The following is a 13625-nucleotide window of genomic DNA, read 5'->3' as shown; positions in this document are numbered from 1 at the left end:
GACTGGGGAAGAAATCGGAAAGATTCGTCTGCTCAGGGGAGGGTCATCACAGATGGGCAGCACTGGCTCTGCGAGAGCAAACTGAAAAGACCGGGCGGCCGCAGGGGGCTACAGGCCAAACCCCTGATGGCGATGGTCAGGACCAAAGGCTCAGCGACTGCAGCAGCGGGCGATCATGTGACTGCGTGTTCTGGTCATTTTCCAGGGCAAGGCAGCTAAATGACACCTGTGCTGGCTCAGTGGACATGGAACTCTTCCTCCACTACTCCCTCATCCCATCGGTAAGTGAGGGCAGGGATGGGAGGCGGGCCGGGCTGCTCCCAGGCACGGGCTCCCAAAGGGGCCTGGATCGGTCAGCAGAGAGAAATCAGCTAAATTTCCTTGACTTGCTCTCCTACGTTATGCACTAAAAACACAGGCAGAAGAAGTCTTTTAAGGGCCGTAGACTCAGGGACACCAGCTTTTAGGGGACGCAACGATGAGCTTTCTGTCGGAAGATGCAATAAAGAGCATTTCAGGCAGAGGGCAGAGCACGTGCAAAGGCTGTGTGTATGTGAGTGTAGGGCAGGGATTGGAGAGTGTGAGTAACTGAGAGGGCCCGTTTGGCTGGAGTGAATTGGGTGGAGCTATCCGGGGAGGGGCCAGGCCATGCCAGGAGGATCACTGTGAGGCTCTGTGCAAAGGAGTTTTTATTCCAAGCACAGTGGGAAGTAACGGAGTGTTTCTAGAGTGAGGGTGGTGTGGTCAGATTCGTGTTTCGAAATGATCACTGTGGTTGCAGTGCTGGGATTAGGTTGGAGGCGAGCAAGAGACGGGGCAGGAAGACCAGTTAGGAGATGGCTGTAGAGGTCCAGGTGAGTGAGAGGCAGGTCAGCTCATCCCGGATGACGGTGGTCAGCTCAAGGCGTTTGGGAGGAAGGCAACAGGACGTGGCAGTGGGTTGGATAGAGAGGTGAAGGGGAGGGAGACGTTGAGGATGACTCTGGTTTCTGACTTGCACAGCTGGGAGGATGGTGGTATCTGCCATTCCCTAGTTAAGTTAGAAGAGACCCAGGTTTGGGGTGGAGGAAGGAATAAGGCAGGGAGCAAAACCATGAGTTTCATTTAAGAAACGCTGAATTCAAGAAGCTTTCAATACATCCAAAAGAAATGCACACTATGTATTCGGATGAATGGTTATGAAGCTCAAGGACAAGGTCTGGGTTCAAGGTCAAGCGCATGAGTTGTCTATGCATTGGTGGCCATTGAAAGCATGGACATGGATCAGACTGCAGAGGAGAGGATCAGGTAATGAGATGAGTGTCCTTGGACTGAACTAGGAGGAACTGCAGATCTCGTGGTTGGATAAAGAATGGTGTAACAAAAGAGACTGAGAAGTCATGGGGAAAACCCAGAAAAGCATGGAAGGCTAGGGAAGAGAGTTTCTAGGAGAAGGGCATGGCCAACACTGAGAAATGCTGCTGGGCCTGGAGTGATGGGGAGCCAGGTTAGAGACTTGAAGAGCAAGTGAGAAGTAAGGAAACTGAGTCAGCAAGGGTAGACAGGTCTCCAGAAGTCTCCAGTAAAGGTGGAGAGAAAAGGACCTCAAGAATGTGAGAAAATGACTGAATCCACAGAAAAAAGCAAAAAGGATGTACAGCCTGACAGTTACTATTTCCTTTTTACAGATGAGGAAACTGAGAGTCAAACAAGTCCCCTCCCAGCCAGTCTGTGGGAGGCTAGATTTGAACTCATGTGTGTTCTGAGCAACCCAAAGGAAAGCTCATCACAAAACATTCTGGAAGCCCTGGGGTGCCTGCAGCCAGCTCTGTGCCTCTGGCGTTTGAGGCGTATACGCATTCTGAGTGCTCTGCTCACCCACACGTTCTCTTTCGGGGCAGGGACCAAGTCTGTGCCGAGGACCAATATTCCCAGTGACCCTCTCATCTTTTCTTCCCATAGCTGTGCATCATTTTGGTCTTGTCCTTTCTCCAAAGACGGGAGCGCTGTAGACAGAGAGATGACACTTCTTACCTCCTGGGCGACCACTTTGGAATCATCGTGTGAGTCGAGCCAGAGCTGACTGCTACAGCTCGTGGTGCCCAGCGACTGGGGCCAACCCCAATTGTCAGGCCAGGGTAACTCCGGGTTACCTCCCCAACCCCGCCTCTGCCTCACTGTGGACAGCCCTTCCCCTCCCTGCCCCAACCCAAACCGAGCTCTGAGAGTTCAGAATTGGTCTCTAAGCCATTGCACCCCAGGTACCTAAGGCTGCTCACATGTGCATAAAACATCTCAAGGAGGCTCCGATCACTATGGGAAAGGCCTTCCCACATCAGACCTCTGGCTGCCTTGGGATGCAGGAGGGCGAGAGTTCCCTGCCCCTGACGACAGTGAGCCTTCTCATTGGGGTGGCACCGTGCGGCATGCGCCAGGGAAGCCTGCTGGACCAGGGGGCTGTCGGGGGCTTTCTGGCTCTGCCATTGTGAGGCTGTGCGCCCCTTACCATATTTTCCCTTAAGATCTAATTGTTCATAGATCTTAATCATTCATTAGATCTTACTCTTCATCATTATTGTTAATATTTATTAATATTACTCATAATTATAATAAAGCAGTTCGCATTTATTGCACAGCAATTACGAGCCAGGCACTGAACCATTTGCTTTGCCTACTTTACTTCGATGAACCCTCTTGCCAGCCCAGCGTGGTGGAGGTTGTTATCCTCATGTAGTGGATGAGCAGACTTAGGCTCAGAAAGGGTAAGTGACTTGCCCAAGGCCACACAGCTCACTGAGTGACAGGAGCTTTAACCCAGGTTTTGTCGATACTTCCTCTGATTCCCCCAGTGTCGAAACCTAAGCTCAAGCATGTGGGAGACCTCAGCTCTCAAGCAAAGCTGAGACCTCAGCTTTGGCCTCTGGAGAAGGGAGAGGAGCACAGGAAGTCAGGACCAAGGCTAGAGGTGACCTGGGCTTCCGAGAGAGAGAAATCCAACTGCAGTGTAGAAGGATTGTGATGCCAGCACCGAGTATCAGACTCATTCCTGTTACCACCCACTGGATCAGCCGGCCCCTCCCAGGGTGCCTAGTCTAAGCCACATTGGCTGGGGCATGGAGAAAAACTGAGGCCAGTGGGTAAAGAAGATCTGCAGACCCCGCCCTGAACATTTGGCATGTGGGGCCTAGTGCCTGATGTTTTAAGAAGTAGGAACTCTATATGGGCCGCGTTAAACAGCTTTGAATTAAATTGTCAGTGGTGCAATTCCCTTACTCCATGGCCATCAAAACCTCTGATTTTCTGAGTAGTCCTGGCTCACCATCTTCACTCATTAATCAACCTTCACATGTTGGGGGGGGGGCGGGGGAAAGAGCTGCATTCCACAGTTTATAAAGTGGCTCTTCAGTTGCAGTCAAGAATGGCTCTGTGGTTTGGCAGAGCAGGGGTTTCCATTCCTGCTTTAAATATAGGGAAACTGAGTCTTAGAGAACGCTTAAGTAGTACAGGTGAGACTGATTGGAATCCAACTCAGCTTAACAAAGTGCGTGTCTATGAATGTGCAGTGAGCACCCAATCTCTTCAAGCTCCTGTGCTAGGTCCCTACCCCAGAGCAGTTTATGGTTTATGGAACAAGTGCTAACACTAAGGAAGGTGTGGGAAACACGGACATGAGCTTCCTACTGCAGGGACACTGACGAGGCAGTCTCGAGGTGTGCCTGACTGGGAGTGGGTGCTCAGGGGGGCTTCCGACGAGAGATGCTCCTGGAGCTGGTCCTTAAGTGACAAGGAGAGAGGCAAATGGCTCAGGAAAGTGGGATTGCTCTTAACCCACCCCGAGTCTTCACCGAGGCCTGCTTCGGGTGACACTGCGGGGCAAGCCATTCTAATCCTTCCCGGGTGCAATTGCCTGTGCCCATATAGACAAATTTCTTTTGATTAGAAGAAACAGTAAAGCTTTTTACATAAAAGGAAAAGGTAGATTTTTAAATAAAGTTATAGAGATATCACAGAAACTGCAAGGACAGACTTAAGGGAATTGGGGCATTTGAGATGGGCCAATCTGGGAGACTGAGTCTCTCTATTTCTGCCTCTGTGTCACTGGGGCACCCTCTGCACCATTTTACATTTTCCTCTCTGCCACCTGACTTAGGATCTCCACTTCCCAAAGCCCCAGATTGCCTCTAGCACTGATTCTGATCCCAACTTGGCATGACCTTCTAGAACAGAATATTAACAGCTGATTGGCTCATGTCCTCAGGGTCACAAATCCAAAATATAAGACCAGACATCTGATTGGCTCATCTAAAGTCAGGTGGTCACCCATAGTCCAGTCAGCTGTGGCTAGGAAGGTGTGATGGCATGAACCAGCGCAGCCAATGATACTAACCAAACCTTCCCATGAATATTGGAAATAACTCTCACAGACCTTGGCTGGTGCAGGGCAAGTTCTCCCACACCTGTCTGGGACATACTCCTTGTTTCGGTCTCTCAAGTCATACTACGTGTGTCTCTCATAGATAAAAGTCATCCTCTTCTGCTCATTGGCATGGCTACTGGTGTCCTTGTTTGCATCCTTTTAGACTTGCAGCATCTCAATGGAAAGAATTTTGTCTTCCTCACTTCAGTATCCTGCATCCATGACTACCTCTAGCAGAGGGCCTAAGAAAGTGTCAGTTGAAATGAATAGTTCACAGCCCAGTCATGCATCCTCAAAGTGGGACTGATACTCTGGGGGTGTCTCAGAGCTACTGTCTGTCTGGCCTCATGAGCTGTTTCTCTTGTTCACAGACCTCTGGACTTCGTGGGAGCTTTTAGTAACCGATGGTCCTATGGCATCGCCTTTGGGGCCACAGCCAATAAGGTCATGTTCTTGTTCTTAGAAGGCTACCAGCCCCTGCAGGTTCCGCAGTGGGCCCAAGGTACCAGGGCTGACTCATTATGTTGGGAATTTAATGGTGAAAATTCTTGCTCTCGGAGAAGGTGTGACAGGTGTGCTGGGATTGGGGAAAGCTTGGTGACCTCAGTGTTCTTCCTAGTCTGTTACTGGTCTAACATCAAAGCTTGTTTGTGGGGGCTTTCTCCCAGTTTGGTTCAGGGATCCTTTAGACGTAGCAGGGCAAAGGCTCAAAGTAGGTTCACCACCACCCACCCCAAAAATCTCTCATGAGTGATAGCCATGGCTGATACTCCCTCAAAGAACACATCTTCTTTGGCCGCTGGTCTGGGGCCTCTGTGTTCTGCATGCCCCATGCTTTCCCTTGACGTGTGCACTGGCCTGCATTGGCTGCAGTGTTATGGATGGAGAATCAAGACAAATTCACACAGACTACCCACTCCTGTGGAGAGAAAGGGTCAGGGCACTCTCTCTGGGGTAGAGCACTGCGTACCCTTGCCTAGACAGGCTTTTATTGTTTTTTTTGCACAAGAGTTCAGGTACAACTTATTAATTATTGTTAGGCAGTAAGAATCAAACAGTAGATAGCATAAAAAGAACTATTAGGGCTTCTTCTAAGTCATGGTCTATCAGCTAAAAGGCTACAAAACTTTGGGAAACAAACTTATTTCCTGCTGGGGCCTTTACCATTTAACTAAAAACATTCTTAGCAAAGCAGGCTTCACAAGATTTTATATATCCTTTCTCAGGCCTGATTGCCCAGGGACCCCACCCTTTCTAGCACAAGGCTGCACCACCCTCTGTCATTGGTTCAGGCTTAAGTCAGGCAGAGGAGGCAGATAGCCAAGGAATTCTCAGAGACTTCTCGCAGACAGACTGAGGATTCAGGCTTCATCAAAGCCAGGGAGAGAGGGTCCATCACCCCCTCTTTGCTGCAGCCCTGAGTCCTTCCTTGAGGGCCTCCCAAGTGATCGTGTCTGGCTTAGGTCGCCCCTCCTCCTCTGAGGGGTCGTACCCATTACTGACTAACCGACCAAGCGTTGGGGGTCAGAGATGGATGAAGCAGAAGCAGCGCTCCTGCCAGGGAGATAAGCTTTCTCTCCTTAGTGGCTTATGGTCCAAAGGTCGCTCAGCCTTATCTGCAGCGGGCAGTTATAGCTCCTGAAACCAGGCAGGGCAGTTCCCAACATTCCCTAAAGTAGCAACTTTAATCTACAGGTTCAACCATCCTTAATATGACAACTTCCAAATGTCTCTGTCCAACCAGTTTTCTTTTAGTAATTCTTGTTTGTTCTTTTATGTTGTCTGTTTCCACCCATTATATCATGAGACAGTCAAGGGTAGGGAACAGGTCTTCATCTCCATAGTCAGCCCAGTGCCTGGCATGGAAGAGGTACCAGGAAGGGTCTGTTGCATGAATGAATGAAAGACATTCCTGCATTCCTCCCTGTGCTAAGCTGGGGCTTGTCCACTCATTTCCTTGGGTCCTGAGGTCCATGTCTGCAAGCCAGCTCAAAGCCCCATAGCTTCCCTCAGACTCACCTGAGCCTGTGAGAAGAGGCACTCACAGCATTTCTGGCCCTGTCTCTCCCAGCCTTTGTGCTTCTGGTTGGAGGCTTCGAAGTCGGCCTGTCTCACTTCCCCTTCTTTGCCTGCCTCTCATCGGAGTTCCGGTTGGTCAGCTCCATCCTGGGCTTCAGCTACTCTCTGATCTGGTAAGACAGACTCTGCCTGCCTGCCCTCCTGAAATGCTTTTGGCCATTGCTGAACTCTGGACAAAGGGCTGGAGGTGACCTGAGGGCTGTCCTTGGGAGGGCACCTTTGCTCAGAACTGAGGCCTGGGGCAGGCGGAGTGACCACTCCACGATCTCTTGGGGCCCCTCCTTGGGACTGTACTCGAGGATCCAGAAGGTCAGGCCAGCGTTCTGTCTGCTTCACAAGGGGCCATTCATGATTCGAATAGTCCCAGTACTCAACAATGTGGAAACGTTCATTTCTGTAAACTGCCGAGAAAGTCCCACGGGTGGAAGTGGGAGTCCCACGTGGCTTCCCCGGAGCCCAGAAGAGAGTGCATGTGTCTCGGCTGGGCCTTCAGGGCCATCCTAGTCTCTCAACTCTCTCTCCCCACCCCTTGACCTGTCTCTGGTGCACATACAAGTCATATAAAACTCCTATGTTCCTTCATCCATCCACTTATTCCTTCAGCAAACAACTGTGACACCCCCACACCAGCCAGGGAATGTACTGGAAAATGAGACAAACCCTCTTTATCATGTGTTCTGGCCACTTTGTCTGTATGTTGCTCTTCCCCATGAGATCATCTTCCCCTGCCTGACCCAGTGACAAATATTTGCTCCCCTCTGTGCACTGTCACCCTCACAGGTGGGTGCTCCCCGGCCCTTCTGTTGAGTTCCGTGCCCTGAGCACTGGTGCCGAACCCCCGCACAGACCTGGCCCAGGGAGTCTGTGCTGACTGGGTGAGCCCAGGGCAGGTCCGCTCTCCAGTCCTGATGGGCCCATTTCCTCACCCGCATCTCCTTTCTGGGCAGGGGTCCCAGGGTATGAGCCACATAGTAACTGGCATACGAATGGCTGCAATTCCAGAGTGTGCAAGTGGCTGCCTTTTAACAAATTAAAAGAGGGTTTTCAGTGTTGGATATGGAGTAATATCTTAGCCTGCGACAGACTTTCTGACCAGGAGAGGACACGGTGGCAGGACTCATGCAGCAGCTTGGTCACCATGGGAGTAGGACCCAAGCTTGAACGCCACCAGGAATGTGTGCTCAGCAGGAGTACAGCCTCGAGGCTCATTCCTCAGGGCAGTGTTTACAGACGAGGGCGTGTCTCGGCAGAAAGAACCTCAGCCCAGAGCCCTGGGTCTTGGTCCTGGCTCTGGGTGTGACTCCGGACAAATCCCTTCCCATCTCTGGGCTTCAATCTCCCCACCTGAGTGATGGGAGAGGGGGATGAAATCTCTCAGGGTCTTCCTGCTCTGCCATTGTGGATCTGGGATTGTGTCTGAATCAAGGGCATCGAGTGCATTTTGTCACATGTGCTCAGGCACGAGCAGGGTGCCTGGTCCGTGTGGTAAATACGCAGAGGCCCAGGGACCAGCCCCGTCAAGGAAGTTACTCCAGGCTGGTGGGATCGGGCTGTCGTCCCAGGGGCTGTGCTGGCAGTACCCCAAGCCCTGCTTCTCTCCTGCAGGTTTGTCGTCACCGTCCTTCACATCACACAGTGTCCCCACGGGCGGGTGAGTCCCCACTGCGCTATGTTTAGGGCGTTCTGTCCTATCACTGTGGCCATCTTGCCGTGTGACCTTGGACAAGCCTCTGCTACTCTGTGGGCCTCAGCTTCCTCCTGAGTACACAAGGGAGTTGGAGCCATTCACGATTCTTCCATTGTACAGTGTCTTACGTTCATCAGGGCACTGATTCACAGACGGACATTCTCTCAGTTAATGCTCACAGCAGCCCCTCAAGGTGGGGAAGCTCTCAGCAAACCTACTTTATTGGTGAGGGAACTGAGGCCTAAGGATGTGAAGTAACTCTGAAGAAACAGCAGAACTGGGCATTGAGACAGGTCTGGCTGATTCCAGAGCTCACTCCCACTTCACGTAGCCTCAGTTTCTCTGTCTACTAGTGGGAGGCTCGGGCCAGATGAACCCGTTCCAGCTTTTCCATGCATTGCCCCTCTCAGAGGGATACAGACTGGCTCATCTGTTTAGCCCTATACCCCAGGAAAGAAAGCAAGATGGGTCTCTCTTCCTCTCCCCCTTTCTCTCTTTCTCCTCTCCCCCCTGCTGTCCCGATCTCTGTATTTTCTAAAAGGAGCATTTAAATATTGAATTAAAAAAAGCCATGAAAGCCCTTTGTATAAGATAAAATGGGGGCACTAGGACTCAGATCCAGGGCTGCTGGACTCCAAGGCCCCAGCTTATTGCTATGGGGCTGGGGGAGCAGGGATCCGGGCTCTGAGAGAGTGGGCCTTGGTGGGAACAGCCTGGGGCAGGCAGGCTCCTGTCCACAGCTTCCCCAGGGGCCTGGCCCTGGCCTGTCTAGACCCAGTGCCCAGTGGTCTGCTTCTGTTGCAGTTTTTGGGGAGATTCGAGACCGTCATGTTCTACTGGCCCTCACTGCTGTGCCTGTCCTTCCTGCTGGGCCGATTCCTGCACATGGCCGTCAAGTCTCTGAGGGTCCACCTGGGCTGGGCGCTGCAGATGGTGAGTAATAAGCAAGCGCCCTACATGTCCTGACAGGGGTGGTCTTCACAACAATCCTGTGCGCTGGGCACTAGGATTACTCCTCCCACTCTGTAGCAGGAAACCTGGGCCCAAAGAGGTGCATTGTGCTGCCCAAGGTCACGTACCTCGTCGGCAGCAGAGCCAGAACAGCAGCACAGACAGTTTGCTTGTTGAGGCTCTTTCCTGACCACTGTTCTTTTCCTGATTCCTTGAGGGATAAAGTTTGGTTGTTTATTTGAGGTCTTTTGGTTAATATAGGTGTTTACCACTATAAACTCACCTCTTTAGAACTGCTTTGGCTGCATTCTATAAGTTTTGGTATGTTGTATTTCTATTTTGACTTATTTTAAGATAATTTTTAATTTCCCTTTTGTTTTTTTTTCTCTGACTCATTGGTTGCTCAGGAGTGTGTTGTTTAGCTTCCACGCATTTGTGAATTTCCCAGTTTTCTTCCTGTTATTGATTTCCAGCTTTATGCCATTGTGGTCAGAAGAGATACTTAATACTTAAATTTGTTAAGACCTGTTTTGTGGTGTAACATGTGCTCTGTCCTGGAGAATGGTCCCTGTGCCCTTAAGAAGAATATATATTTTGCTACTGTTGGATGGGATGTTCTGTATACGTTTATTTGTGCTATTTGATCTATAGTGCTGTTCAAGTCTGCTGCTTCCATACTGATTTTCTTACTGGATTATCTATTCATTGTGAAGGTGTGGTGTTTAAATTCTACTGTTATTGTGTTGCATATTTATCCCTTCATTTTCATTACTAATTACTCTGTATATTTAGGGGCTGGGGTCTTGAGTGCACATATATTTGCAATTGTTACATTTTCTCGAGCAGTTGACCCCTTTATCATTGCATAATGATTTTTCTTGTCTCTTGTGACACTTTTTGACTGAAAGTCTATAATAGAGCCATCCTTGCTCTATTTTGGTTACCACTTGTATGAAATACCTTTTTTCAATCCACTTTGCTCCCCATGTGTGTCCTTAAAGCTAAAGTGAGTCCCCTATAGGTAGCCTATATTTGTAGTTTTTAAAATCCATTCAGCTACTCTGAATGGATTGGAGAATTTTATCCATTTACATTTAAAGAAACCGATAGGTAAGGACTTAAAAATCACCATTTTGTTAACTTTCTGATGGTTTTGTAATTCTTACTTTCTTTGTGAGATGATGATTTCTTTTTTTTTTGTAGTGGTATTATTCTTCGATTCCATTTTCTTTACCTTTTATTTAATATAAAACAGGTTTTCCTTTGTCATTACTATGTGGCTTATATAAAACATTTTACAGTGTTAACAGTCTACTTTAAGTTGATAACAACTTACTTTAATTGTGTAGAAAACCCCTACACTTCACTCTCACTTCCCTCACGGGAGGATCTGCAGGCCAGGGAGGGGCCTCTCTGTGCACTGAGCCCTGCCGCCTTGGAGGACAGGTGACATTGGTAAGCTGGGACCGCTCTTCCTACTCTCTTCAATGCTTCTAGTCTCAGAGTTTTCACTTTCACTGGCGTCCCGAGACCTCCCAGGTGCATCGTTGAATGCCCACAGAGGTGCTGTCATCTGTGCATGGCTGTGAAAATTGGTGCATCATAGTGGGCCTGAGGGGTGGAAGCCCCTATTCCTCTACCCTGTTGGCATCACTTACCGCTCAGGGTTCTAACCAGATCCTTCATACTCTTCTCAACATCTGCAACATATAAGGTTTCATGTCATAGCATGTAATGTTTTCATATTCAACAGATGCAGCAAAATCATAACTATTAGGAAATCTCATGACACCTGGAGAAAACATTTTAAAATGCACCATTAAAGTTTGTTTTCTTAAATATTGCAAAATAAAAAATGAGCAAAAGAAACTCCTCCAATTCATAAGAGGTGAAAAAACTGGGCTTTGGGGTGTTTCGTTCCTGAAACGATGTTTTCAGTATGATGGGAACTCACCAAATCTCAGAGACGAAGGACCTCACAGAGCAGTGGCTGGTGCAGTCAGCAAGCAGAAGAGTCAAGGCAGGCCAGACCGCAAGGCAGGAAATCGAGTGCTTGGTAAACGGGGGCCCTTCTCTTCGTTAAATGACAGGTGTCTGGGAACGCCGGACTCCAAAGGAGCAAGTTCTGCCCAAATGCCTGCCCTCTGTGGCCGTAGCCCCTTAGAGGGACCAAAGCCCTAACAAGAGTCTGTGAGCCAAAGCATGTACCTCTCTCTTTTCTCACAGAAAGAGAAGCCTTTCCTGGAAATTCACCAGGCAGAGCATGTCAAGCAGCTCCTGCGGAAGCCGCCCCTGCAGTAAGCCTGGGTCCGAGTCGGCTGCACTGGTGTTTGCGCCAGCGCTGAGGCGGCCCGCAGCGTGGGGCCCAAGGATGACTGTGGTGCTCTGTACTAGTCGGGACTCAAGTTTGTTAACTACAGAAAGTCAGCTCAAACGGGATTGGAGAGAAAAAGGAAACTGATGGCCTTACGTCATTTAAAAGTCCCGTGGCAGTCAGTTTCAAACCTAGATGGATCCAGGGCTTTATTCCCTCATCAGAACTGGGTCTCTCTCCCTCCTCCTCTCTGGGCTCTGCACTTACCCGGGTTAGCCTTCGGGTTAGATGGGCTGCCTCCCACCGATGGACCCCAGAATCTCTAATCTTCCACCCTCCTGGTTTAAGCTCACAGGAAAGATCAATTTTCCTAACTCATGATTCAAGCCGAAGTCCCGTTGGATCAAACTGGTCTAATGCGCCTCCAGAACCAGTTACCGCAGCCAGGGAACTGGAGTAAAGTGGTTGTTAAGACTGGGTCTGGTGTTTACCCCTGGAACCAGGAAGCAGTTCAGCCTCGCTTGACCGCTAGGACTGCTGATGGGAAAGGAGCCCATTCTGAGAAAAACTCACATGCCCTTACCGATAAAAGGGGACGTAGCTCTTGGCCAGGAAAGTCTGTGATCTTCAGGGATGGTGGTCGTCACCCTACCCCTGCCACTGCCACCGTGTACAAGAGAATACACCCCCAAGAAGGCACTTGTCTAATCCAAAGTGACAGTGGCAAAGCTAGTACCTTCATTAGAATTACACTGGACCCCATGTAGCAAAAAACACCAGTAGTAGTGGTGCAGATGAGAGGGATGTGTTCCTCTCGTGAAAGAATTCTGGAGGCCACAGTCCATACTGACCCTGGACAGCTCACCCTGGCAGTTTAGTGACCCACCTGTCTTTCTGCTTCTGTACTTTAGTGGTTTCTATCATGAGGGCTGCCCATGGTCCCAGGTAGATTCCGGGGCTCCCGTCTGGACCAGCCAGTATGTCAGCATTTCAGATGGCAGGCAGGAGGAAAGAAGGAAGGTCCCTCCTGGCTGTGTCAGTTCCATCTAAGCCTCCTCCCGAAGTCCCACACTGTCCCTCTGGTCACATCTAATTGCCTGTATTTAGCCTTGGTCACTCTTAGCTGTAAGAGAGGTCTGAAATGATAGCCTTTCAGTTCGGTGAATTGCTGCACTAGATAAAACTGAATCTCTGTTCTTAAGAATAAGGGGAGAATGAAAACTCGGAATCAACTAGTGTTCTTTCTCTTCACTAAAATCTAAGATGAAGAGGAGGAGATGAAGTTATTTTCAGAAGAACTAGGCATTTGTTTACCAACCACAACCTGTCTTGTTGTTTACTCATTAACAGAGAGGAACAAAAGTCTTGGTTCCAAACCAGGGTATACGAGTGGGACCCCTGCTTTCAGTTCCCCAGCAGAATGATTGGAACCGTGGTGTTGGCTTTCATCTGCCTGTACCTTGTAAGTAGATCTGGGCAAATCCTTTTCTGTTTTATAAATGGGGTGGGACTAGGGGAGGGGTTGTTCTTAAAAAGCTGGCTCAAAATTTAACCTTCGTAAGTCAAAGAAGTATAGTTCTTTGACCAAACAATTCTGGCTAAAAGCACACTCTCACCCACATGGTGAATATTACTAATAAATATAATCAGATTATTTATGGAGACTTCTGGTTGCCAATTCCACATGTGAAGAGCTTGCAAAAAAGCCATTCCATTCCTAATAACAATTGAAAATCAAAACAAACTGAAAGAAATCAACAACCTTAGATCCGTAAGAGAAGCTGGGTTACAGGGCAAAGCATTGCCCCTGAGCTGAAGAGACAGACAGGTGGATATAGAGAATCACGACAGAACGGAGCAGAAACCCTGTGGGACTCAGCGCCAAGGGGGGAAAATCTGAACTGTAACAGACACAGTAAATCAACTGGAATTTGGGACATTCATAGACTACTTAATCAACAAGAGCAGAATACATGTTTTTTCTCAAGAAGACATGGAAATTTCACCAAGACAGATGAAATCCTGGACCATAAAACACACTGTAACAAATTTAAAAGAATAGAAATCATGCAATGTCTGCTTTTAGAACACAGTAGAATTAAACTAGAAATAAATAACAGAAAGATAACTGGAAAATTCCAAAATAGTGGAAATTCAACAACACACTTCTTAAGTAACTATGGGTGATAAAAAAAATC

At 48.9% G+C, this 13625-nt stretch overlaps 1 protein-coding gene across 2 annotated transcripts in view; it reads left to right on the top strand.

Moving 5' to 3' along the window:
• Positions 1–13625, top strand: part of LOC119045917 (stimulated by retinoic acid gene 6 protein-like) — a 44447-nt gene that overhangs the window by 16321 nt on the left and 14501 nt on the right. For both annotated transcript variants that reach the window (XM_053656302.1, XM_053656303.1), the window contains exons 2-9: positions 206–281; positions 1942–2042; positions 4768–4898; positions 6468–6588; positions 8081–8126; positions 8967–9095; positions 11340–11410; positions 12778–12889. In XM_053656302.1, coding sequence (XP_053512277.1) covers positions 206–281; positions 1942–2042; positions 4768–4898; positions 6468–6588; positions 8081–8126; positions 8967–9095; positions 11340–11410; positions 12778–12889 — 787 coding nt within the window. The remainder of the gene's footprint in view (positions 1–205; positions 282–1941; positions 2043–4767; positions 4899–6467; positions 6589–8080; positions 8127–8966; positions 9096–11339; positions 11411–12777; positions 12890–13625) is intronic.

This window comes from Artibeus jamaicensis, unplaced genomic scaffold (genome assembly GCF_021234435.1).
Source record: "Artibeus jamaicensis isolate MK-2021 breed Jamaican fruit bat unplaced genomic scaffold, CSHL_Jam_final scaffold_1964, whole genome shotgun sequence".
Lineage (NCBI taxonomy): Eukaryota > Metazoa > Chordata > Mammalia > Chiroptera > Phyllostomidae > Artibeus > Artibeus jamaicensis.
Note: the sequence above shows the minus strand (reverse complement) of the source record. Positions and strands in the feature narration are given on the sequence as shown.